The sequence below is a fragment of the Leishmania panamensis genome (genome assembly GCF_000755165.1).
Source record: "Leishmania panamensis strain MHOM/PA/94/PSC-1 chromosome 23 sequence".
In the NCBI taxonomy this organism is placed as follows: Eukaryota; Euglenozoa; class Kinetoplastea; order Trypanosomatida; family Trypanosomatidae; genus Leishmania; species Leishmania panamensis.
The window spans coordinates 636,344-659,840 of record NC_025869.1 but is presented as its reverse complement, the minus strand read 5'-3'; the positions used below and the strand labels follow the sequence as shown (position 1 = coordinate 659,840).

General features: G+C 59.5%; 6 protein-coding genes across 6 annotated transcripts, besides 3 other annotated features; all 6 read right to left on the bottom strand.

The window, feature by feature from the left end:
- Positions 1-126: part of a repeat region that runs on past the window's edge.
- A 358-nt stretch (positions 127-484) lies between these two features.
- Positions 485-1,589: a repeat region.
- Positions 1,590-2,196: 607 nt separating this feature from the next.
- On the bottom strand, positions 2,197-3,552 carry LPMP_231590 (DHHC zinc finger domain-like protein; the record flags this gene model as incomplete). Its single annotated transcript, XM_010701013.1, has 1 exon — positions 2,197-3,552. One exon carries the CDS (start codon positions 3,550-3,552, stop codon positions 2,197-2,199), a length of 1,356 nt encoding a protein of 451 aa, XP_010699315.1.
- A 1,226-nt stretch (positions 3,553-4,778) lies between these two features.
- LPMP_231580 (palmitoyl acyltransferase 12, putative) lies at positions 4,779-5,741 on the bottom strand (the record flags this gene model as incomplete). Its single annotated transcript, XM_010701012.1, has 1 exon — positions 4,779-5,741. The coding sequence occupies one exon, from the start codon at positions 5,739-5,741 to the stop codon at positions 4,779-4,781; it is 963 nt and encodes a 320-aa protein (XP_010699314.1).
- A 1,597-nt stretch (positions 5,742-7,338) lies between these two features.
- Positions 7,339-7,636: a repeat region.
- Positions 7,637-7,863: 227 nt separating this feature from the next.
- Positions 7,864-8,607, bottom strand: LPMP_231570 (hypothetical protein; the record flags this gene model as incomplete). The annotated part of the gene is made up of 1 exon (XM_010701011.1): positions 7,864-8,607. The coding sequence occupies one exon, from the start codon at positions 8,605-8,607 to the stop codon at positions 7,864-7,866; it is 744 nt and encodes a 247-aa protein (XP_010699313.1).
- Positions 8,608-12,086: 3,479 nt separating this feature from the next.
- On the bottom strand, positions 12,087-12,689 carry LPMP_231560 (Ran-binding protein, putative; the record flags this gene model as incomplete). The annotated part of the gene is made up of 1 exon (XM_010701010.1): positions 12,087-12,689. The coding sequence occupies one exon, from the start codon at positions 12,687-12,689 to the stop codon at positions 12,087-12,089; it is 603 nt and encodes a 200-aa protein (XP_010699312.1).
- Positions 12,690-13,415: 726 nt separating this feature from the next.
- On the bottom strand, positions 13,416-13,859 carry LPMP_231550 (hypothetical protein; the record flags this gene model as incomplete). The annotated part of the gene is made up of 1 exon (XM_010701009.1): positions 13,416-13,859. The coding sequence occupies one exon, from the start codon at positions 13,857-13,859 to the stop codon at positions 13,416-13,418; it is 444 nt and encodes a 147-aa protein (XP_010699311.1).
- A 949-nt stretch (positions 13,860-14,808) lies between these two features.
- Positions 14,809-21,528, bottom strand: LPMP_231540 (DNA polymerase theta (helicase domain only), putative; the record flags this gene model as incomplete). The annotated part of the gene is made up of 1 exon (XM_010701008.1): positions 14,809-21,528. The coding sequence occupies one exon, from the start codon at positions 21,526-21,528 to the stop codon at positions 14,809-14,811; it is 6,720 nt and encodes a 2,239-aa protein (XP_010699310.1).
- Between the last annotated feature and the right edge of the window lie 1,969 nt (positions 21,529-23,497).

Here is a 23,497-nt window from a genome sequence, read left to right as displayed (position 1 = left end):
GACGGCTGTGCAGACTTGCGGTGTCGGCAGAAAGGCCTGACCTGGCGCTCTGCTGAAGGTACTTGCGGTGATGATATGATCCCGCAGCAGCTCACCACGAATCGCTGCCGATGATTCAACGCGAATTTTATTCACTGATTTGTTTGTGTTAGAACTGCACCCTGAGAGAAAAGAATGCGCGAGTCTGAGCGTCCAGAGGAGGTCCCTGCAGGCCCACATGCCCGTTTCGGACTGCCGCACCACACAAGCGATAAAAGGGAGTAGTTCGAAAGGAGGAGGGGTATAGCAAGAGAGAGAGTGGGGGGGCACATGTGACGCAGCTCTCATCCAACACCTTAAGAAAAGGCTGCCACGCCTCGGACCCCTGCGCGCGTGTGGACCTGCCACAAGGCCGAAACTGCACAACGCTTCGCTTTGCTTCAATTCCTTCGCACTAATTTGCTCGACTTTGGGGGAATTGCCCTTGTGTATGGATCTTGATGACCCCCGGCCGCCTCACCGCGCATGGCATCCCAGGGTCCAGCACCGCCCCCCCCTCTTAGCGCGGGGAGGCCCAGCAGCCTGCCTTCAGGTAGACGGCTGTGCAGACTTGCGGTGTCGGCAGAAAGGCCTGAGCTGGCGCTCTGCCGAAGGTACTTGCGGTCATGATATGATCCCGCAGCAGCTCACCACGAATCGCTGCCGATGGTTCAACACGAATACGCATCCTCCTGTCAAAGACACGCGGATTCAGGAGAGGGTGGCGTTCCCCCTGCGGTCACGGGCTCACTGCAACGTCCCACCTGTCGAGGCACATGCGGGCACGCCATCCAGATGCGCCCCCTCCGTGACATCAGCGAAAATGACGGATGAAGACAGCGGGTCCCCCCCCCAGCAGCAGGGTTGTCCTGAAGCAGGCCCCATGATGCAAAGGTGTGAGCACTGTGTGCACGCGCTGTCTCGCAGAGCTGGCATGGTGTGTCACGTCCAAGCAAAGTATCGAGAGGTCAGAGGAGCGAGAGTGATGGACAAACAAGGCAAGAGAAGATCCACACCAATGCACCCCAAAGTGCGTATGTGCAGCATGCGCGGCATCTCCAGCCCCACACCGGGTGGGCTGATGTGGCAGCACACATCCCGGAGGCAGAACGAGAGCACCCCGAATCGCGCCATCGAGTCCTCCCAGCCTCCACCGTGGAGAGCCACCGCGACGTATTACGGAATGCAGCCGCGTGAAGCGACTCAGGGCGAAGCATGGGCTGCAGGCCGGGTGCCAGGTCTCCCAGGGCCCTGACCTGCACCCGGTCGACTTCCTCCTTGGGCCCATCCGGCACGCGTCCAGGCCACCCCACCCCTCTGCCCAAGAGCAGGACACCGGACGCGGTCCACTGAGATCAAGGCATGCAACCCACCTGAGTCCGCCTGGTGCCGATTGCGCAGCACGTATGAGCGGAAGGGCCGAGGAAGAATGAGAAGAGCCCGCTAGACGCATGGCCGGAGTCGATGTCAGACAGCCTGCCCTACACGACCCGAATTTAGCTGCGGCACAGCAGGGGTGTAGGCGGACTGTTGTTCAGTGCAGGTGTATTGGCTGACTCCCTCGTGACGAAGTAATACGCTGAAAGGGGGAGGGGAGGGAAAGCAATGAGCACTGCCGCGGGAGTCACCATATGGCGGCCTCTCGTCTGTGTGGTGCCCTGCCGTTTACAGCGGCAGGACGAACAGACATGCAAGCACGGAAGAAGAAATGGCAGAAAAGAAAGAGCCTCGAATCCCCCCCCCGTCGGAGGAAGTAACAAACGCCCACTCACACACACTCACACACACACAACCTCATCTCAGACGTCCACGCTCCCTGAGCTCGGGTGAAGAAGCACGCAACAGTGAAACGCTTAGATGGGTAGGGAGCAGGAGAGGGCAGAGTGTAGGCACTTGAAAAGGAAAAGGAAAAAGGCGGGCCTGAGGCAGGAGTGCTGCAGCGCACCGGAAATAAGCAGCGAAAGAGGCAGTCGCACATCACAGCGTGACAGCACGGGCGCAAGCCCAGGGAGACATTGGGGAAAAAGTGAAGTTGCGGAAGCACAGCTAGCGATGGACGATCGGTAGCGGCGGCACCGCGCTCGTGCATGAGTGGGCGCGCACATTAATGCAAGTGAATGGCGGAGCACAGGCAGCACAGACATGTACGTCCACAGAGGACCGACCTCCCCCACACCATCAGACACTCCCCGGTACGGTATCATCTGCGGTGTCGTCTGTTCGCACTGGCAGTGGGGAATACCGCCGCCACCATAACAACTCCTTGCCCAACAGTGTGCGGATGTGCCGCTCTACTTTTTCCTTCTGCCGCCGCGCTTCATTGGCCTTCTTCTCCGAGTTGAGCCGGGTGCCCTCGCCGCAGCAGAGAATACCCTGAGAGCCGCTCTTGCTGCCCGCCGTGAGACTATCCAACGTGCTCTGCCCGTTGTGCAGGAGAACCCAGTGCTGGCAGTAAAACATCAGCAGCGAAAAGCCCAAGATCAGATCCAACCCGGGCAGCGAGATCCAGCCGATTTTGCTCGTAAAGGGGTCTTGGTCAACGGCAAAGATTATGACGATCATTAGGAAGCCCGCCAGCGTCGCGCCAACACCGCCGTAGAGCAAGAAGATGATGAATAGTTTGTAGTTATTGCGGCCGACGCAGTTGTTCACGAAGGGACAGTGATGGTCGAAGTTGTACACGCACCGGCGACAGGCGCGACAGTGATGAGCATTGTCTGGCTTGTACTGCTGACACGTGTAGCAGAAACGAAGGCCTCCGTTACGGTCCAACGTTGTCACCGAATAGGGATTCAAATACACAGGCGGACCGGCGTCCTGATGCTGCTCTGGTGACTGTGTGAGTAGAGCAGGGAAGTAGCCAGCCGGCCCAACACGCTGCTCGTGCAGCGGTAGCGATTGGCATGGGCTGTGGCTCGATGGCGCTGCCACCTCATCAACGTGGATGGTGATCACATCGATGCTGTCTCTAGCGTGAGGAGCACCACTATTGGCCTCGGCGGCGAAAGTGCTGTCTGGTGACGACTGGGGGTGATCAGCCAGCAGTGGGTTGGCGCAGTCCGTATCGTCTGAGATGGCAGGTACGAGCGCGCTGCTGGTCATGGGTAGTCGACTTATGCCCAGTGCGCTAGGAGGCCACCTCGTCAGTGAGCCGGGCGCGCCCGTCTGAAGCATCTGTGCTGTAGCCTGATGTGGCTGTTGCTGCTGACGCAAGGAACACGAGTGCATTGATGGAGAAGTGGTCCCTTCGCCACCGGCGCGTGGGTGGAGTGGAGGACCGGCATACAAGGGTGGATACGCCCACGGATCGTGTGGCACAAAGCCTGGAGAGCAGAAGATGATGGCGTAGTACGACCACAGTACTAGAGGGGCAATGACAGTGGTCAAGACAAGCACAATTAGGGACACGATGACGCGCCAGACATCGTTCTTGTAGCGGAAAATCATGTAGGCGCAGTAGGCGTCACTCGTGAGCGCGAGCCCGATGATGAGAAGCGCAACGAAGGCTGGCGTGCAGTAACCGCAGCACAGCATGCACCTCTCCGCACACCCTTTCGGTGGCTCGGGGTGGGCGAGCACATTCAAGCAACGGCACTCCGCTTTGCTGGCGTTGTCGTTGCCATCGTTGTACCGCCGCAGCTGGTCAGGATGTCTTCTCATCTAGTCCACAAGTGCGTCCCTGATGTGGTGTTCTCTCCCTGAGTGGTGCGCAGCTGGAGGGGGGGGGGGGGGGCAACAGAGGCAAAGAGGAGGGGGTGCGAGATGGTGAGCCTGTCACGGCAGCGTAAAAGCAAAGGTGAAAAAAAATGCAAGAATGAGCGTGAGTAGAGCCCGCGTGTAGCTGGTGAAGACCGTGCGAAGGGGGGAGGGGGAGAGAGAGGGGGGGAGGGTAAAATGGGAAGGGAGGCATGCCATTTGATGAAAATGTCCGTCAGCAGAGGCATCAATGAGTTATATACGGCGACGGTGGTCGCATGCCTCCCGCATCACCCTGCAGCTGACAAGCAGGTGAAGGCACCTATCCAGAGTCCACGCACGCTCTTCAAGCGCACTGGCATACACCCGGAAGACAGCATCCCAAGACCAGTTAGCTGATTAGCAGCCAACACAGCCTCACTTTGCCCCTCACTGCATCACAGCCTGAAGCTACTACTGCGTCACGTGCACGTTCACACATAACCCCATAGAGGAGCCTCCACACTGACTTCCTCTTGTTTGTCACGTCATTAACACCGGCATGTGTACAAGTGCACGCAGAGCCCCTCTTGTCCCCTCCCCCAACACCCTCGCGTTACGTTCGTCCCTCCGAGTCGGGGGATCATACACACACACACACACACACAAAAGGGGAGTATCGAGATTGCTGACGATGACTCACGCCACTACACACTGCATGGGCGTCAGAGCTGTCATCACGGCCTACACACACACACACGCTGAGCAACAAGAAATAGCGAAAGGGGTGTTGATGACCGGCAGGGGAGCAATATAAACACAAGTAGAGGTGGTATGAAATCACGGAAAAAAGCGACTCCATCAGCGACGTGAGGAAGTGAGCCGTGGAAATACGAAGGGCGGCGGCGGCGGCGACGAGGCGCCGCCGCCATACGTCCACATGCCCACAAACAGGCGTACACGTGCATGCCAGTCGTGCGCCGTCACCACCCTCGACGCCAGGGGTTCCAGCAGCGGAAGAATGCACTGAGACCCGTCACGCACACGACAGCTCCGCGTATCGGTGCACCAGCCATACACATCCTCTATACAAGGCTCATGTAGGCGACCTCTGTGGCGCCGCCGAAGCGGCGCAGGTAGCCGTGTGGCGCGCGGCGGAGATCGTGGTCAGGTTTGAAGGGGAGCATCATCCTGTACCACCGCTGATCGCTGCCAAAGAGGTCAAACATGTAGAACGTGCGATCCTCTGCCTGACGCTTGCGGACTTCCTCTAGCGTATCCGGGTGCTTTTTCGAGGCAATCATGCGCGACACAGAGGTCTGGCCGCGGTACGCCATGAACAAGAAGTGTGCCGCGAAGACCAGGAAGCAGAAGCCCATGATGGAGGAGAAGAGCATTGAGAAGAGGAGGACGATGCTCGTCAAGGAGTTATCCGGCATTTCTCTAGAGAAAAAGTTTGGAAAGTGGAAGACGCAGCTGAAGAGCGTCGTTGCCACAATGTGAAAGGCCCCGAGAGGGATGTAGCTGAGGAAGAGGAGGAAGAATTTGCCGTTCCCACGTCCGACGCAGTTATTAATCCAGGGGCAGTGGTGATCCATACGGTAGACACAGCAGCGGCATGTGTGGCAGTGGTGCGCCTGATCCGGCTTGAACTGCTTGCAGAAGCTGCAGTAGCGCAGCCTACCAAGGCGATCAAGTTCAAACACCTCATACGGGTTGTCACTGACAGACCGGCCCTGGTACACCGGCGCCTCCACCCACGGCTCGTGCGGCACGAAGCCTGGGCAGGTGAAGATGACTAGAAAGAGGTTGCTGTACACCAAGGCCTCAGCAAGCATCATCACCACCAGACAGTAGTAGTAGTAAACGATGTGCGCGTTGCCGATCTCGCACGCAGTGCGGAGCACGGGGAGAAAGACAAGGTGGTATGGAAAAGTGTTGGCCATGATTAGAGCCATGGCAATCACACACGGGATGTAGCTGCATGACAGCAACCACCACTCGCAGCAGGTACGGGGCCTCACTGTGTGTATGTTGCCCCTGCACATTACGAAGTCGCTTTTCACGATCGAAGATTTGGTGGCAACAACGTCAGCACCGGAAGGTAGAAAGGAGTGAACGAGTCAACAGCGCACAATGGCTAACAGCACTGGAGAAAAGAGGAGATGAGAACAACAGGCAATCGTACTGGCACCGCAGGGAGCAGTTAGGTGTGCGGGTTATGACGTGAATGGGGGAGCGAGGAAAGAGAGATGGAACAAGGGAGAGAGAGGACTTGTCCGCAGGTGTGCAATGCGTTCATGGAAAAGCGCCGCCCCTTGACGATCAGAGCCGCAGTCAGCGAAAGGGGGTGAGAGAGGCCTGCAGACAGAGGTGTGTCAAGCTGAGGGAAGGTGCTGAAGCACGAATGAGGGGGGGGGGTTGAAAATAGGAGACTAAAGGAGCGCACAGGTGACCTGCTCTCAAACGACTGGTAGAGACACCTACGGGTGGATGTGTACTGCGTAATTGACGGCGACAAGGACCATCAGAGATGACGCCCACCTCCGCCAAAGCAGAGCATACGAGGGTGTGCAGGGGGTGGATGCGTAGGAGGTGGGTGATGTCCAAAGCACACGTGCGAAAGAGAGAAAACAAGCCAGATAGAGCGCGAGAGAGAATGAGGAGGAGGAGGAGGATGCCGATGCTGATGTTGCGCCTGGAGAAGGAACGGTAAACGTTGGACAGCGCACACGGTCATGCAGTAACGGAGATGAGCAGTACGTGAGAAGCGGCATGTGAAACAGCACTTGGAGGAGGTGGAGCGTGGGTCCTCGCGCACCATCGATGAAGACATCCGCGTGACGCGCTGCCCGTTGCGTGGGCTCACACAGAAATTGAGACAACCCTCTTGAAGAGAAAGGCGCGCGCTCACGTACATTCACTTTGTCGGTACGATCGGTGATGCTCGCACTGAGCGTCAGTGAGAGCATGGAGAGTGGGAAAGGGGAAGTGAGGACAAGCTGAGTAACAGCTCGCCACGCCATCATCCCCTCCAGCCTCCGTTGCTAAGCAAACCCCGAGAGCGCGCCTCGACGCACAATTGCGTAGGCAGCGGGCATACCCGCGTCTCTCTGCTACATTCCTCTCACCCCAACTTCCTCACATATTTTGACTCATAAGGCGGGCATGCGTTGGCGTGTCTGTGCGCTGCGCGCGAGCTAAGAAAACTATACGAACTAAGAGAAATGCTACGCTACTTCACGCCTGCGCGACGATGGGCGGAGCTCCGCACGTTGGCCCACTCCAACGTACACTAAGCATGGGCACCAGCGACGGTGGCTGGTAGCCCCCAGCCACTGAGTGTGCGTGAGAGAGAGGGAGGGTGGGAGGGAGGAAGGGAGCGAACAGAGATAAGGAGAAGAGCGACGCAGAAGAGCGCGGCCCTCGCGAGGGTGACGGAGACGGGAGAAAGGCGTCCCAATAAGTAAAGCAAATTGACGGAAATAGACGAAAAGTAGAGCACAGGCGCAACGACCCCCCCCGCACGCACGCACGCCCCCGCTCAAGCAGACACGCACACAACCATCGATGATAAGCGCACGAGTGGCGAATGGAGGAGGCCCGCAGCGCGCGGAGACGACAAAACAGGCGGAATCTACGCACTTCCAACCCACCCGTGCTCGGCCACACACAGCACATGAGGCCCACCCACCCCCCGCCGGCGCGTCACAGGCCCACCGTGCGGTGCGAAGCAGCGGCAGACACGGGCTGCTGCCGCGCCCTCCACGTCCTGGCCACCAACACCCGTAGCGATGCAGCGCCCTGACCTCCCCACGCCGCAGGTGCCTGAGTGTGCCACCACCAGAGGTCGGCCGGCAGCGGCAGGGGGAGGGGGAGGGGGCTGCCTGGGTTCCCCGCACAGGATGGGCACTGGACCCTGAGATGCCCACCGTCACTGAGGATGCTCCGAGGGCAGCGGGTAGGGGAAGCAAATGAGGCAGACACCGCCCATCCCTCTGCTCTCCTGCCTCTCGTATCATGCGTAGTCGTGTACAAGAGCGCTCCGTAAGTCGCCGCCTGTAGGAGGGGAAAAGGGAGACCCTAACGCTGTTGAGACGCGTTGCAGCCATCTCCGGCCCCCTGCCCCCGCTCCTTTTCTTGTGCTTTACTGCTCTTCTCCTCCACTCTTCACTTGGACTTGGCCGCAAAGTTCTTAAGGGCGCGCTCGATCATCTCTGTCACCTTCGCCGCATCGAGCGCGACGCCATGCTGCTCCACCTTCTCCAGCACGGAGAGCGCCTGCGTCACGTTGCCGGCATCCACAGCGGCGTCCGCAATGCGCAGCAGCGCCGCCACCGTCGTCTCCCTCTTCTGCACAGATGCGAGCTCCTCCTGCACTTTCTCCATTGCCTGCCCTTCAGACGGGCTGACGCCGTTCAGGACACGAGAGATGGTGTTGTAGCGCTCCACAATACTGTCCACCTGACTTCTGTGGAGGTTCGCATTGCGCACGAACGGGCGAATGTACGCGTACTGTTGAAAGAAGTGGCGCAGATCGACAACGAAGTCCTTAATCACCGGGAAGTTCGGCAGAGGCCCCACCGTCGTGACGTGCTGGGCAAAGGTAATGCAGGCCAGCGAGTTGATACCGTTGATGTTCATAGCGCAGCTACCGCACACACCCTCGCAGCACGAGCTACGGAAAGCTAGGGTAGGGTCCTGGTGAGCCTTGACAGCGATCAGCAGGTCCAGCACCATATACTCGTGGTGCTTGTCGTACTCATAGCTCTCCACACGCGACGAGTTCGTCTCGGGGTCAAAGCGAACAAGCTGAAGGACAGCCTTATTCGCATGCGACTCCGCAGCCGCGTCCGTGGCGGCCATGCGGCGCACCATCGTCTTGTACGGATGAGTGGCCACCTTTCGCAGCATCTTCGAGCTGTACGGCACAGGGGGAATGATGTAATGAACAAATCCAGCGGTGAGGGATGAGGTGGCGTACTCGCTGAGAACAGAGAGGGTGCGATGAGGAAGAAGACTCGGCAGTGAGGTGGGCCCCACCAGAACAACGCTTGGCACGCAAACCTGTGATGACGCCAGAAGTCGAGAGAAACAGGATGGCGTCTGCAGAGAGGCAGAATACGCGGAGAAGCCTATGTGGATGCCTTAGCGCCTCGAGACTGTGGCGGCTGCGCAGTCAAAGGGAAGAGGGGAAATAAGCCAACGGGAAAACGAAGCCTAAGGAGCTATGGGACTGCAGACGAGTAAATGACGCACAGGCGTGCGTGCGGGAACTCAGGAATGTCTACGTACAGCCGATGATGGTACACGAAGGGTGTGACCTGATATGCATGCGTCTTTCGTGTCACACGCGCAAACGGAGAACAGAGAACGGGCAAGGAAAAGGCGATGAAGGCTATGACGCCGCCATTGAAGGAGAAAGGAGGAGCACACACACACACGCAGAAGTGGAGTAGTCGCATGAGAGTCATGCGGCGATCATCACGGCCAGCATTGCGTACAGGCAAGTACGCACAACGATGATAAGAGGAGAAGTTGAAACAGAGGGAGAGGAGAGGCAAGGAAGAGTAATGATAGTGCCAGTAAAGCGTAGCACGACACCTGTTACTTCCGCACAAGAGGCCACTGGAAGAACGATGCCAAACATGAGGATGCACATCGAGGAGAAGCACTCGGAAGAACCAACCTTCTCAGCGCTCCATGAGCGCGCATAGCCAACAATCACCCCCATGCATCACTGCACAGCCCCCATCGTCGCGTTGGTAGACCAACTAGGAGAGAGATGCGTGCGCTTCTCCTGCCTCAACGCGCTAGATCTGGCGGGAGAGGGGGGGCGCAGAGCAAAATCTACACCAGACGCAAAGAGAGAAAGAGCATGAGGCGGTAGACAGGCTCTAACAGATTGGGGAGCAAGAAGCCACCAAGCCTCCCCCCACGCCAAGCGCGCCGCATACATGTGCACACGAGCTCTTGCGCAGAGAGGCACGCTGATTGCAACACACTGAAAGAAGAAGAGGAAGTACGCCTCGACAGCAACGTGCAAAATCTGGTGGAGTACTGAGAAGACGCTAGGGAGTGGGCGGCTTCAACTGCGGTGACTACTGCACCGCGTCCTCTCCCCACTCAGCTCGCGTTCCGTGTCGGTACGCCTCTGAGTGGGTGCGGTAAGTAAGCGAAGGGAGGGACGCATCAGTGCATGCACTTCTGCAGGCGGACATGAGGTGGATCGGAGTACGCCTAAGAGCGTCTTATCAACTCAGCGCTCCACTGATGCCCTCCGGCGCTTCGCTGCTCAGGCTCCAGTAAAGGAGGAGCGGTCTTTACGACTCGGACATGTCATTAGTCAAGCGCCAACAGCGGCTCAGTCCCACTTACACCCAGAGATCCGCCCTTCGCTGTCTCTCTGCAGGTCCAGCGCTCCTCCTCTGCCACACATTCCGGAATGCAGCTCCAACAGACAATCAAGCAGGCGGTGATGCCAACGTAGCGCATAGGCGCATCAGTGCTCAGGGGGACGTCGTGATGTGCTGCTGTTTCGGAGGTAGGTGTAGAGAGAAAGAATCAGCAGGAGAGAAGTGAGATGAAGCGGGCACGGAACAGGGAGAGAGGTGCGCCAGGCACAGCGATCAGCTGGAGGATCCGGTGTCTGCCACCGCAGCTCGCCCAACAACCAGCGAGACACAAGGGCACCGGAATTGGACAAGCGAAGAGGAGGAAGAACGAGAAGCGATCGGAGCGCATAAGAGCACAGGCGGTCCAACAGGTGCCTGCGAGTGCATACATGCAGTGGCAGCCGCATGTGGAAAAACAAAAGAGCGAGACGCATAGAAGAACACAAAGAGGGAGTAAACGCAGCGATGACAATTGGCGTGTGCGGCGATGAGGGAGGGAGGGGGGGGGGGCGGACGGATGCAGGAGGGCAGTAACAGAGCGCGAGAGAGGGGGCGCCACACAGTGAGCAGCCATATCAGCCGTGAGGGAAATGAAGGCGGTAGTCGATTCAGCAGAGGAAAGAGGCGGGCAAACACGCGCGCAGAAGAGAAAAAGAGAAAAAGAGCAGCAGGCGTCAGCGGGGATACAGGGAGAAATGAAGGAGAGAGTGAAGGGGATCCGGACGACAGTGGTGGTGGCGGTGGCGGCGGTAATGGCGTCAAGTCACAGCCCGATAAGCAGCTGACCGGCTGAAAGCACACGCCCAGAGAGAGAGACAAGCGCTGTGATGGGAACACACCTGCAGAAGAGAAGGAGAGAAGACTCTCCAAGAGAGACCGTATACGAGAGTCCTCATCCCTCCTCTGCCACCTCCCCGACAGCCGCAACTGTCTACACACACCCTAAAGCTCACGCGACACATCGACAGACCCGCTTTACTCACAGCGAGTGAGCAAGACGGAGAGAAGACACTGGAGGAGAAGAGAGCACACGCAAGCACAGACGCATTGAGAGAGGGAAGCAAGCGGGTACAACAGAGAGAGAAGAGTAGAGGCGGTGCTCACTGGTGGGCAGCAGCGGATGCCAGCTAGAGTCAACAGATGAATCGGGGAAGGTGAGCGGGCGAGACACGCACCTCCCGTGCCGCCATAGAGAAATGGAGAACGAGCTGGTAGTGCTACCTGTGGATGCGGCAGAGTTACGGAACGACGTCCTCAGTGAAATGCGGTTGTGCCGCTGAGTGCGAAAGTGGCTGCTGTGCGGATGCGGCGCTGAGAACCGAGAAGAGAACGAGGCGGGGGGACGGGCGCCGAAAAAGTGGGAGGAGGACAATAGGCGGAGGCGATGATGACAATCAGCAAGGAGCAGCGCTACACTCCCGTAGCTCACGAACAGAGAGCTCGAGAGCGTCGGTGTGGACTTGACAGCCTCGTGGCACTGACTTCCTTTGAGCAAATCTCTAAACTCCCCGTTGTGCAGTGCAACCTTTGCCCGGCGCACGTCTGTGCGTGTGGAGTGCCGCCGTGGTGGGCCTCACGCTGTGGAGAGTGGGCGGCGGAGGAGAGGGGGAGAGGGGCTGCATTGGAAAGATACAAAGGGAAGCCCTGCGTGCTTAGTGCTCACTTACAAGCGCGCGAGGGATGAGGCAGCGAGGTGGAGGGCCCTCCTCGCGCCGCCGAGGCTCTGTGATGATGTCGGTGTGATGGCGTGTGCATTTTTCGGCGCGGTGGCGAAGTCGGAGGGAAGGATGCCGGGATACGCGCGGGTAACGGTTCACCAGGTGAGTCTACGGTGCTGAGGTAACCTACGGTGGTGCAAAGGTTTGTCTTCATGCTTGTGTGTCTCTCCCCCTTCATACGAGCACTTGCACAGACACACCATGGCTGGAGCACACAAGCCCCTCGCCGAACCCCCCTCCCCTCCGTATTCGCTACGGAGCATCACCGCCTACAGCTCTGCTACTCCTCCTCGGGCACGAACAGGCCCCACTCGACAACCTCCAGCGAGGCGACCGCCGTGTGCAGCAACTGCAGGCGCTCCTGACCGGTGAGTAGTCGTTTGACCACCCTTGCTTCTGAGCTCTCAGGGTGCAACCATGCCGGGCACGACACTGAGACGAGTATCTCCGTCGATACAGGCGGCGTGAGCCGCAGCACTGCCAGTCCAACAAATATGTCATTCTCCTTCCCCTTCTCATTTGAAAATTTGGAGATGCGCTGCAGCCCTGTCGTGAGGCACGCGAAGTCGCATGACTGCGGGGCCGCCAAGCCACATGCAGCGGGTGGGACTGAAGACGTCGATGCCACCAGGTGCGGGTACGCCGACGGTGGGAGCGTGGAGGTCTCCTCCTCAGAGATGCTCTCCGGCGCACACCCATTGTCTTTGGCGAGGTCATGATAGAAGAAGACGCCGGCCTCGGTGTTGCGGACATGTGTTTGCCGTCTGAGCAGTTCCACAATGACGGAGGTCCCCGTGCTCGCGTCCGCGTACACCTCCTGGTTATCCGGCACTTGGCGGAAGTCGGAGACGTCGACCATCGTCTGAGGGAGGCAAATGCGCATAGCACCGCCGTACAAGTCTACCACGCGCGTCGCTGTCATGCCGCGTATCGATGGCGGAGGCTAACAAAATAATGAAGGGTGAAAAGGGGAGAAGAGTTGAAGGGCGCTGTACTGATGTGCTTGTAGCGAGTGGGCGAGCGAGTGAGAATCAACAGAGATGCCGCCAGCGCCGTTAGGGCACAAAGCGAAAGAAGAGCTGCAGTCCTGCGTGGGCCACAGATGCCCCGCTTGTCACCCTTGAGGTGCTACACGAAGAAACGAGGAACAAAGTGAGACTCAAACCCCTGCACACCTAAGCGCGCGGGTGTGTACAGATGCGCGCGCACAGGAGTGATTACGACTGGAGTGTTGCGAGGTGAAGAGAGGAAGAAGAGGGGTGCGTGAGAAAGAGAGAGAGTGTGCGAGACAAGGGAGCCGCTTGATCGTATAACTCACTTCGAGTGCGTAATGGGTAAATGCCCGTGAGGTGCGCGCACACGCCTTCAGAGGTGTAGCGATACGTCCCAGCAGGATGACACGCGCTTCATTTCTTTGCTTTGATGTTGACGAATTCAGCTGGTTGTCGAAGGTGCGCGCGCACCCCATGCACAGCTGAGAGAGGGTGTGGAGGGAAAGGTACAAGTTCGACTTGCACAATACGACGGCCGAAGCCCTGGAACTCCACACACTCCCCCCCCCCTCTCCTTCTCTCCTCTCCGTGCACCTACACAAGTAAAGATAAGCCCATCAATGTCTTCCTTCCACTTTTGCCTTCGCCGCCGCCTCTTGCCGGCGGAGCTCGCGCAACTCGGGCAGCTGCAACCGTCGTCGTGATGCCTTCAGCAGTCGTGTAATGTCAATCAAGTGGTGCCACACCTTCGTGACACCATAGGCAACAAACAGCAGGCATGCCATCCACAGTGTGTCCGTCAAGCCAGCCTGCGCTGCAAGTGGACGGATGGCCGCAATTACGTAGAAGAGCGGCTGTGGGAGGGCCTGCGCGTTCTCCTTGGCGAACGTCTGCAAAGTGCCGCCCAGTACGTTATACGAAGTACACAAGACGTTGCTGAGGAAGAAGGCTATTGGGATTAGGGTTAGGGCGACAGCGCTGTGCTGGATCACGCTGACGTGCCGGCAGACCTCCCACAGGGTGACGAAGAGGAAAGCGATGGAGAAGGCACACACCACCATGACGATGCCGCACGCACTCCACAGCGCAGCAGCGCTACTTGAGGAAGACAGCATGATGCAGGACTATGTAATCCGGTGGCGCCTACGGCAAGGAAAGGGTCACTGTCTGAGCGTGCTCGGCGAGAGGCACTGAGATGAACTTCGCCAGCTGCACGGGTATGGGTGAGTGTTTGAATCTGAGAGAGGGGAAGGGGGTGGTGTGGCAGTTGGCGGTGTTAGGAGAAGAGTAGAGCGAAGAAGAGTCGCAGGAGAGAGAACCGTGCGGAGTCGGAGGGGAAGAGGGGGGTACCCCGCAAGACATTGGGGAACAGAGATGAGGCGCCAGTCCTGTCCTCTGATGGAACACAAGATGCAGCTGAATAGGCAGAGATGCTCAGGGGTTTCATGGAAGGAAGAAGGCTGCAGAGGCAATGGCAAGGTGGTGCCGGATGGGAAAGTGCTCAAAGGCGTTGTGATTGCCATGCGCTGCTGTACCCTCCCCACCCTCCCCCCATCTTGAGGAAGCAAAAGAAAGAGGCGCCAGCGCTGGTGCTGTCGCCTCACAGGCTAGAGCACTCACACACACACACACACCGCACTCACCCGCTTCCCTCCTCCTTCGCCCACCTCCTCATGTCTCTGGTTGATCTACACCTGCACACCCGGAGAGAGGAGGAGAGGAGCTCGCGTCATCGCTCTCGTTTGGGGATCTGTCGAAGAGGCACACAAAGCGATGCGCAATAGACGTGCGGTGCGTACTACGACGAGGAAGGGAGGGAAAGGAGAGGGAGAGGGGTGCCGACACGAGAGTCAGCACAACTGCAAGCGGGGCAGTTCTACCGTTAACAAGGTACGTACACGAGGTGCGGCACGGGACCACACAATCCTCCCCCTCCCTCACTACCTCCAGGTGCCACGGTACGTCCAAAAATACAATCCCTTTCCGTCTCCACCCTCTGCCTGATCTCCTTCAGCGCACACCACGAAGGCCAACTCCGCCACCGCCCCAACGAACCGCCAGCTCCTGCAACTCGCCCTTCTTCTCTTGGATTTGCGACTGCAAGGTGAGGTTCGCTTCCCTAATAGTCATCAACGCCAAGCGCTTCGTAAAAAATTTCGCCGCCTTGCTGTCCTTTGGGTTCATCGCCTTCACCTTTGACACCATGTCCTCCGCGTCGGCCGCCGCAATTGTAGCGAGCCTCTTGAAGCCGGCGTTCCACAGCGCCCTCGCCCGTGGTGGCTGCATCCCACGCACCTCCATCAGCGGCAGCAAGTCCGGCTTCACACCGAAGCCAAGTCGCTTGACAAAAGACGAGAGCACCGCCTCCAGTGAAAACCACTCCATCGCATGGCAAAAACTCGTGATGGAGCTGCTGAACATCGAAGCGGAGCGCATCAGGTTCTGTAGCTGTCCGCGGCTCACATCATACCGCTGCTCTACCGTTGCCATTGGCACCTCAGCCAGCACATCCGCCAGCATCAGCGCCACGTAGAACCGCTTTGCCGTGAAAAGGCGCCGTCGACCCTCGTCGGTGGCCTCCAGTGGACCGCCAAGGCCCATTGCTTGCTGGTCGACAAAGAAGGCATCGACCCCGAGCAGGCTCGCAATGCGCTGACGACTGTCACTCATGCGGGACATCATGAGCCGCAGTAACTCCCAGTCGCACTTCCCCACCTCCCGCAGAGGCGTGAGGAAGTAGCAAAGGTGCAGGTCGTCAGAGAGGATGAGACCGGTGTGGCATAACTCGTCTAGCTCGTCGCGCAGCAGCAGAGCTTCCTCTATACTAAAGCATGAGCGAACAGATGAGCTACCGAACGGTGTCACAAGCACCTGCACGTGACAGGCGTTGTGCGTCTCTGCTGAAGCATCTGCATGGCTGTCGTCGAATACGCGGCTCAGCAACGCCTCGAGAGCGGCACTCGATGCGGAACCGCTGGTCTTTTCAGCTGCCGCACCAGTAGCAGCACTGCCACTGCCATCCGCACGAGTGTCGGTGACTGAGCGGATGTCGTTGCCGCTGCTGCTGCTGCTGTCGCTGCGTGCATCAACGATGCGGATGAAGCCGCAACGTGCAAGTGTGGCTAGCGAGGCGCGTACCATCGCGTTCATGGCAGCCGGCGGCACGCACGGCAGAGACGGAAGAGATGGCGAGGCGGACTGGGAAGGCAGTGGGGCCGGAGGCCCAGGCGCCGACCGGCTGCCCTCTGAGCTCTGTGCAGCAACAGTGTCATCGTCATAGACAAGTTGTGAAGCGTGGAAAAGATCAGCGGCACTTCCGCGCATGCCATTCGCGGCCGCTGTGGGAAAGGCGCCTTTAGAGCTCGCGGACGCAGATGAGGTGGCAGCTGCAGCGATGAACGGCTGCCACACCGTGTCCACCGGCCCCACCGCCCACCTGCTCAGCAGTGACTCACTCCACTGGCAGGCGCTTTGACGGTCCACCACCAGCCCGACTCCAACGCACTCAAGCAGCGAGCGGGTGAACGTTTGGTTGTCTTCCAGGAGCTGACTGCAGCATGGCTCCACGCAGGCGCGCATGAGAGCGTGGCCGCGCGCTTGATCACGACTACTCAGCAGCAGGAACGACTCGCCGTACGTGCTCGACCCAGCTCGACCGGCACGACCGCACATCTGCAGGTAGCGCGACTTCGTGAGAAACTCGCGGCCAACGTACGGTGTTTTGATGATCACCCGCCTCGCAGGCAGGTTCACGCCAGCCGCCAGCGTAGAGGTGCAGCACAGGATGCGGATATGATTGCGGCGGAACGCCGTCTCGATGAGGTCACGCTCCTCGGCAAGGAGACCGCCGTGGTGAAACGCCACCCCGAAGGGAATCACCTCGCTGAGCTGTGAGGCTTCGTAGTGCGTGAGGGCCTCGAGGTCCGCAAGGAGGCTTTTGATCGCAGGCGAGGCCTGAGGCGGCACCGCTGCCACCGCAGCCGCTGGGGCCTGTCCTTTCATTAAGCTTGAGAAAGGTACGCCGAGAGCAGAGACGTGTTGTGCCTCCACCGTCACATCGCTACAACCTGTCATCACCGCGGACGGGATCTTTTGGCTGGCAATGGCCTGAGCCTTGAGGTAGTTGACGATGCCCCTCGCAGTGTCAACGCACTGCTGACGACTTGCGCAGAAAATCAGGACCGACGCATCCGGCACCTCCGTCGCGAGCTCCAGAAGATGTTGCGTGGTGGAGCTGCCGCTGAGGTTGCGCTCGTTGTGATGACCATCGCGTAGCACGAGGCCGCAAACGACGCTGTAGGCGTGCAGCGGCACGGGGCGGAAGTTGCACTCAAAACACACCGCGCGGAGCCACTCAGCAATGGTGCGGAGATTGGGGACTGTGGCGCTCATGCCAATGATCTGCAGAGGGCCGGGATCTACAGCCGCCCTCGATATGCCCGTCAGGACCGCCGTCTCATGCAAGTCCTCCTCGACGCCTTCCAACTCTTCCGGCCAACCTGGCGCCGTATCGCACGCACTCTGACGCCCCTGCGACGCTGGTGCAGCCACGAAGTCACGCTGCCGCTGTCGCATCGCGTTGATCACGAGCACCTTGGAAAGAAACAGCTCCAGTGTCCCGCCTCGCCGAGGCTCGCCGACCATGTGCAGCTCGTCCACCACCACTGCCCCAATCTCCTCTGTACGGCCTTCCTCGAGCATGTGATTCAGCAACGAGTTTGCCTTTTCGATCGTGCAGACGTAAATGGCAGGAGCCTGGCAAAGCGGAAAGCGACCGGAGCTGCCGTAGTGGCCATCCACGTTGAAGTCGAATGCAGCCGTCAGTGGCTGCAGCGCCATCGTCTTCTCCTCCGCCAGTGATACAAAGGGCAGGACGAGAAAGCACGACTTGCGGCGGTTCAGCACACACCGCAGGAGGCTCAGCTCGGCGACCAGTGTCTTGCCACCGCTGGTGGGGAGACTGTAGACAAAGCTGCCGCCCTGCCGAACTTCGGGGAGTGTGAGCAAGTCGTGCTGCCAGTCGTACAGCGATGTGATGCTGCGCCGCGTTGCGTAGAAGTGGCCCACCTCACGTGGTAAATCGTAGAAGAGCTCCGCCGGGTCGTCTGCGGCGGCGGTGGGTCGCAGGAGGGAAAGCGAAGGCAGTTGTGATGGCGAAAGGGGCGAGGAAAACAGCATCCCCTTACTCTCTCTTGGGTGGGACTGCGCTGTCTCGTCGTGTACCGTCGGTGCCTCTGCGGACTGAGGCGCCATCGCACTGGGTACTTCAGCGTTTATGCGATCCACGAACGGTGACACAGTAGTGACGGTGAACGAGGCGGGAGGGTGGTTGTTGTTGTACGACGACCACAGCTGCTGCCGCTCCGTCACCGCGGCCGTTGGCAGCGGTAGTTGTGACTGCTGAAGCGTGAAATTTCCTCGATTCCCCATTGCCTCCTCACTTGTGGAAGCTGACGGCGTGCGGTGCACAGCCACCGTTGCGGGCACTGAGTCCATTGGCAGAAACAACATCGGATGTGCCTTAGTAACAGACTGCTGAGCACACACAGTTGTATCACTGCTCTCCATAGAGCTGAGCACTCTTGTCGCACCGCTTGGTGTCGCGTCAGTCGCACCCTCCGCAGAGTCCGCCAGTACCGCTGTTCCCCGCGGTGGCACAGAACAGCGTCTCGGCAGCTGCTGCAGCTCGGCAGAGTAGCTCCCGGTGGAACAGCTCACGCTTGGTAGATAGGCCGCCTCTGTGTGCCCTGGTGGCACCGCGCCAGTAAACGCGACCGCTGCCGCAGTCGTTGGCTTTGCTACTGCCGTGGCGGTGGCGGAGAAAGAAGATGTCGCTGTCACTGACTCAACGGAGTGCAGCGTGAAACACGTGCGGCCAGGGCGTGCCGGCAAAGCAGTGGCGCTACTGCTGCCGGGAGCAGCGGCAAGGCACGGCAGTGCAGCGGCGTACGAGTCGGAGAGAGGAGGCACCGTGCTGCAAGACGACGATAGAGTCGGGAATCCAGTCGCAGGGGCCAGCGTGTCGCTCCACGGAAGCGGCGTCGAGGTTGGTGCCACAATCCCTGTAGGGGAAGCACCCTGAGGAATGCACTCCTCGCCCTTTGCACCTGCACAGACCACCAGCAGCGGCAGAGAATCGCGCGGAGTGCTCACACGCGCCGCCGCCAACGTCAGCGGCAGCCGCTGATCAGGTGGTTGCGCTGTAGTACAGGCTTCCGAGGACGGCAAGCGGACTGCTGGTGTAGCACGCTCAGCCGCAGGGACGACGACATCTCGAGCGTTCGCACGCAGTCCATCCACTGCCGTCTCTACTGGTGATTGCAGCAGGCATGCCGGCGGCACAGCAAGGGGACCGGGTAGTGGTGAAGCAGCTGCGGTGCCAGCACGCAGCGAGCTAAACGAAAACATCGTGCGATGACGTCCACGTCCCAACCCCTCAACGCTCAGGTCTCCACTCCCGCCAGAAGCCACAGCGCTGAGCGGCAGCAGTCCTGCGCCAGACGCAGACACCGCTGGAAAACGTGGCGGTGTGGCCTCACGAATTGGCCACGTCGACAGCGCAGACGGCGGGCCGGTGAAGGGACTGAACAGCCCTGCCGACGAGCTCAGTGGGGTCACGCCACTCAAATCAGTTGCAGCAGTGCCACCGCCGCAGCCGCCACAGCTGAGCAATGCATGTTGGTCGAACGTTCCTGGAACTACAGGGCGCGGAGACAACGGCGACCCAGCGATCAGCTGCCCAGCTGCATCGTCTTGGAAACGGAAGACAGGGCATGCGTCTCCCTCCTGGCCGCTTATCATTAAGCCAGAGTGTAGCCCACTATTGTCGTCTGCACGCTCCGCCACCACAGCACGGCCTCTCATCATACATACCGCCGCCTCACCGCCCTCCTCCGTCGCTTGCTCCTCTTCCTCTTGGATCATGGACGACTGTGAAAAGAGCGGCGGGGCGCCACTACCGGTGACGGACGGGGTGAAGGCAATATCCGTGGACATGCGCAGATCCTCGACCGTCTCACGCTCAAGCACCTCGTCGCACTCCTCTCTCTCGGCTTCCTCCGCAGCAGCGAGTGCATAAAAGGGGATCATCGGCGCTTGTTGCTCCTGCTGCTGTGGCACACACGTCAGCTTGTCGAGCACGGAGGCTGGCGGTGCCAGAGACAACAGCGACTGACGCTCGCTTCCGCCAGCAGCTGCAGCAGCGGCAAAGGTCCCCGCCTGTCCCGGCATCAAGCCGATTGCAGGCGACAGAGTACCGCCGACAAACGACGGCGATGGAAGCGGCACGGCACGCTCGAGACGCGGGGAAGAGAAAGACGGTGCGTCAAAATTGCACACACGGAGCTGCGGCACCGCGGGCAATGGAGAGGTGGGGCCGCAAGGCAGCAGTGGCAGGGAGAGTGATGGAGGAACAGATGGTGCGGCCTTTGATATGCTCGGCACAGCAGGCGGAGCCGATGAGACCAGCTGAGATGCACTGGTGCAGCATGGCGATCGGTACGGCAGCGACAGTGAAGGTAGCGAGGGAGGGACGGTGGTGAGCGCCGTGGCGTCGTTGCGTCGCTGGCACTCCAATACCGACAAAAAGCGCTCTCCAGACTGCGTTGACGATGGCGTTGTTCTCGGTGCGGTCATCACTGCAGACAAGGGAGTCATGGGGTGCTCTGACACTGGGGTGGTGCTGCTGCACTGCTCCCTGTCCACGCACACTGCTGGGTTGGACCCAGGGACCCACAGAGTGCCCGTGGTCGGCGCCAATGTGAGCGCGTCGCCCGCGCCAGTCCCCCCTAGAACAGCGGTCTCTGAGCCCCAAGGATGTACGTGCAATGTGTGCTCAGAGGTCACGTGGACGCCAGCAGCGAGGGGCGCACTTGACACTCTCGGCTCCAGCGCAGATTCAGGGGCACCCATGGTGCCGTCACCATCAGCATCGTGTGAGCTCCGCAAGAACTCCACAGGCCGCTCTGAAGAGGGAGGGTAGAAGACAGTCCGAGGGGTGTGCGAGGTGGAAAAGCGCCGCGCAGTAGGAAGCCGTGAAATGCGCAGCTGTGCCAGCGACGTGGCGTCGTCGCTCTTGTCTCCCACGCTGTTGCTGCGAGTAGAAGTCGCACGGCTGCGTGGGCTCGTCGCTTCGTCTCCGTCGTGTGTACCACCGACATGGGAGTCGTCGAGGAAGGGTGAGCGAGGCCGCTTGCACCGCAGAGACGTGTCACCACTGCCAAGCGTGGCGACTCTGTCATCTCTGCTCGTGGGCACGGCCGCGTGTTCTGCAGCTGCTGTGACTACTGTAGTGGTATCTGCTGGGGCTCTCGCTGCGGTTGCGGCGGTGCTCGCACTAGCAGGCGGTATAGCTTGGGTGTCTCGCCGTGATATGCGCCGCCGATGATTAGCGCTGAAGTGACCGCTCAGCAGTCCGCGTGGCGCCTGGAGGGATGAGAAGCAGCCGCCCCTCGGGCTGATCGTGGTGTTAGCAGGACCAACACCAGCGTCACCTGTAGCAGCGGTGGTGGCAGACATCTTCCTGCCGCCATCACTGCTCCTACGGCGGGGAGAAGAGGAGGCCCCCGCTGTAGCTGAACCGCGTGCTGACGCCTTGAAAGACGTTGATACGGATGGTGGGGGTGGGGCAGCTGAGTTTGATGACGAGGCAGTGTTGTCTGCTAGTGGCTTGTGGCTACCGCTGGGCCGTGGGGCGTGAAACCCCCGTGTGGTCATCATGCTGCGCCGCATTCGGCAGAGCCCAGAGATGTCCAGTTCGAATGAGCGAAAAGGGGAATCGACCAACGCGTGAGAGCGCAGAGAGACAGCGACGGGAATACGTGTGAGCCCAGGGGGTCTGGAAAGGTAGCTGACACCACTCCGAAGAGCCGCTGCATGAGTCTCGACCTCGCAGCTGCAGCCAGCAGCATGAGTGCGCGGCACCTCCTCTGCGCTCACGTGCCCACCTCTTTTGTCCTCTCGCCCGCTCCTTCAGAGCCCTACTGCTGCCGATGAGCGCGATCTACAGGAGTCGTGCGTGGATAAAGCGACGTGGCAGCGAGTACAGCAGTGATGATGCAAATGAGTGGAGTGAGCGCCGGAGACGCAAACACCAGCTTGTGACGCGGGGCGTGCGCCAGAGAAGGAAAGGGAAAAGGGTGACAGAGCAGAGCTTGAAAGATGAATCCACTAGAGCAGGGGTAGAGGGCAAGACGGTGTAGTCACGGAAGCGGTGATTCGTGATGGTCGTCGCTTTCGCTCTCATCGCGAAGTTGCTTGCCCTTGTGAGCGGAATCGAGGGAGGGCGGTGGAAGGAGAGAGGAGAGAGAACAGCAAATGGCTTGATGGTGTGCTGTTAATCGGCTGGCACGTGGGGGTTTCTGTGGGTGTGTCCAGCCTACTCCCTGAGACATAAAGAGCTCAGAGAAGTTTGTGCGTGCGCCTACCTGTGCGTCCGTGCGGGTAGCGGCACTTGATAAGTGAAGGAGGTTACAGAGTGTACACACACACACAGTGGTGCAGCCACCCACCACCGTCACCACCTCCTTACCCTTCCTCGATAACCGGTCTTCTGGGGAAAGATTGCCAAGCAGCAGCTGATAAAAGTGAAGAGCAGTGATGGGGGTGAGCGCAGGGGGGGAGAAACTCACAAGGGCCAGTCAGTTAGGTTGAAGATGGTTTATGGTCGCCTTGGTGGTCTCAGAGGGGTTTGTGTCACCGCGTTCAAAGAGAAGAACAAACGCGGAAGAAGCAAGCGCCTGCCTTCAAAAAGTCAGACTCGACGATTCTGCTCAAGTGATGCGCCTGCGTGATGACACGAGTGTGGATGTGTATGGATGTGGGGGGGGGGGTGCATGCGTGCGTGCCCATGTGGTTGTGGATACGTAAAAAGAGGAAGAAAAGAGAGAGAGAGACACATGCGTCTGAAGAAGCAAAAGTTCGTCTGCGCATATCACAGTGTCTGCAGGCGCGCATCTGGCAAGCGATGCAGCGGCACCAGCCACGGCTTAGCAGCAGCGAAGGGGGAGAGCGAGGGGAGGGCTGGGGAAGACTTCGTCGAGGCCGCCGGTGGCACAGTCGCAGTCCATCATGGGTGCCACAACAACCCCCAATTAGGAAACACGTGCAGAAGTGCACACAGGCCGTTGCACAATGAGAGGGATGTATACTTCAATGGCCGTACGCCTACCCGCCATGGAGTTGTTCCACTGAAGGACGTCGTGAAGTAGCGATCGGGACGTTAGCGGTTCGGACTCGTGATGTGAGCTCACTCACGTTAAACGAACATTCAGGATGCCGTCTGAGCACCATCGCCATCTCTCGCTTCCGTTGGCGCCTCTCCCTTTCACTGCCGCGTGCTCTTCACAGAGGAGCAGAGTGACACACACACACGCACACACACACACACACACACACACACACAAAGAGGGAGGAAGGAGGGCTGTTGTCGCTGTCGACTCCTCAGAACAGGAGCACACGACTGTGCGAAAGCAAAGCAACGAGAGCAAACTGATAAGGAAAGCACCTTCTCTGGCCTCACCGAGAAAGAAAGAAAGCCGGAAGGATATCAAGGCAGACACACACCTCACCTCAGCCACGTAGCAGACCTCACACCGGAGCGGGAAGGGCCCCTGAGACCACAGTCTGGAGGCGGAGAGCATGGAGGTGACGGAGGGTCGAGGAGGGAGGCAGGAGGTCGATAAGCAAAAGAGGAGAACAA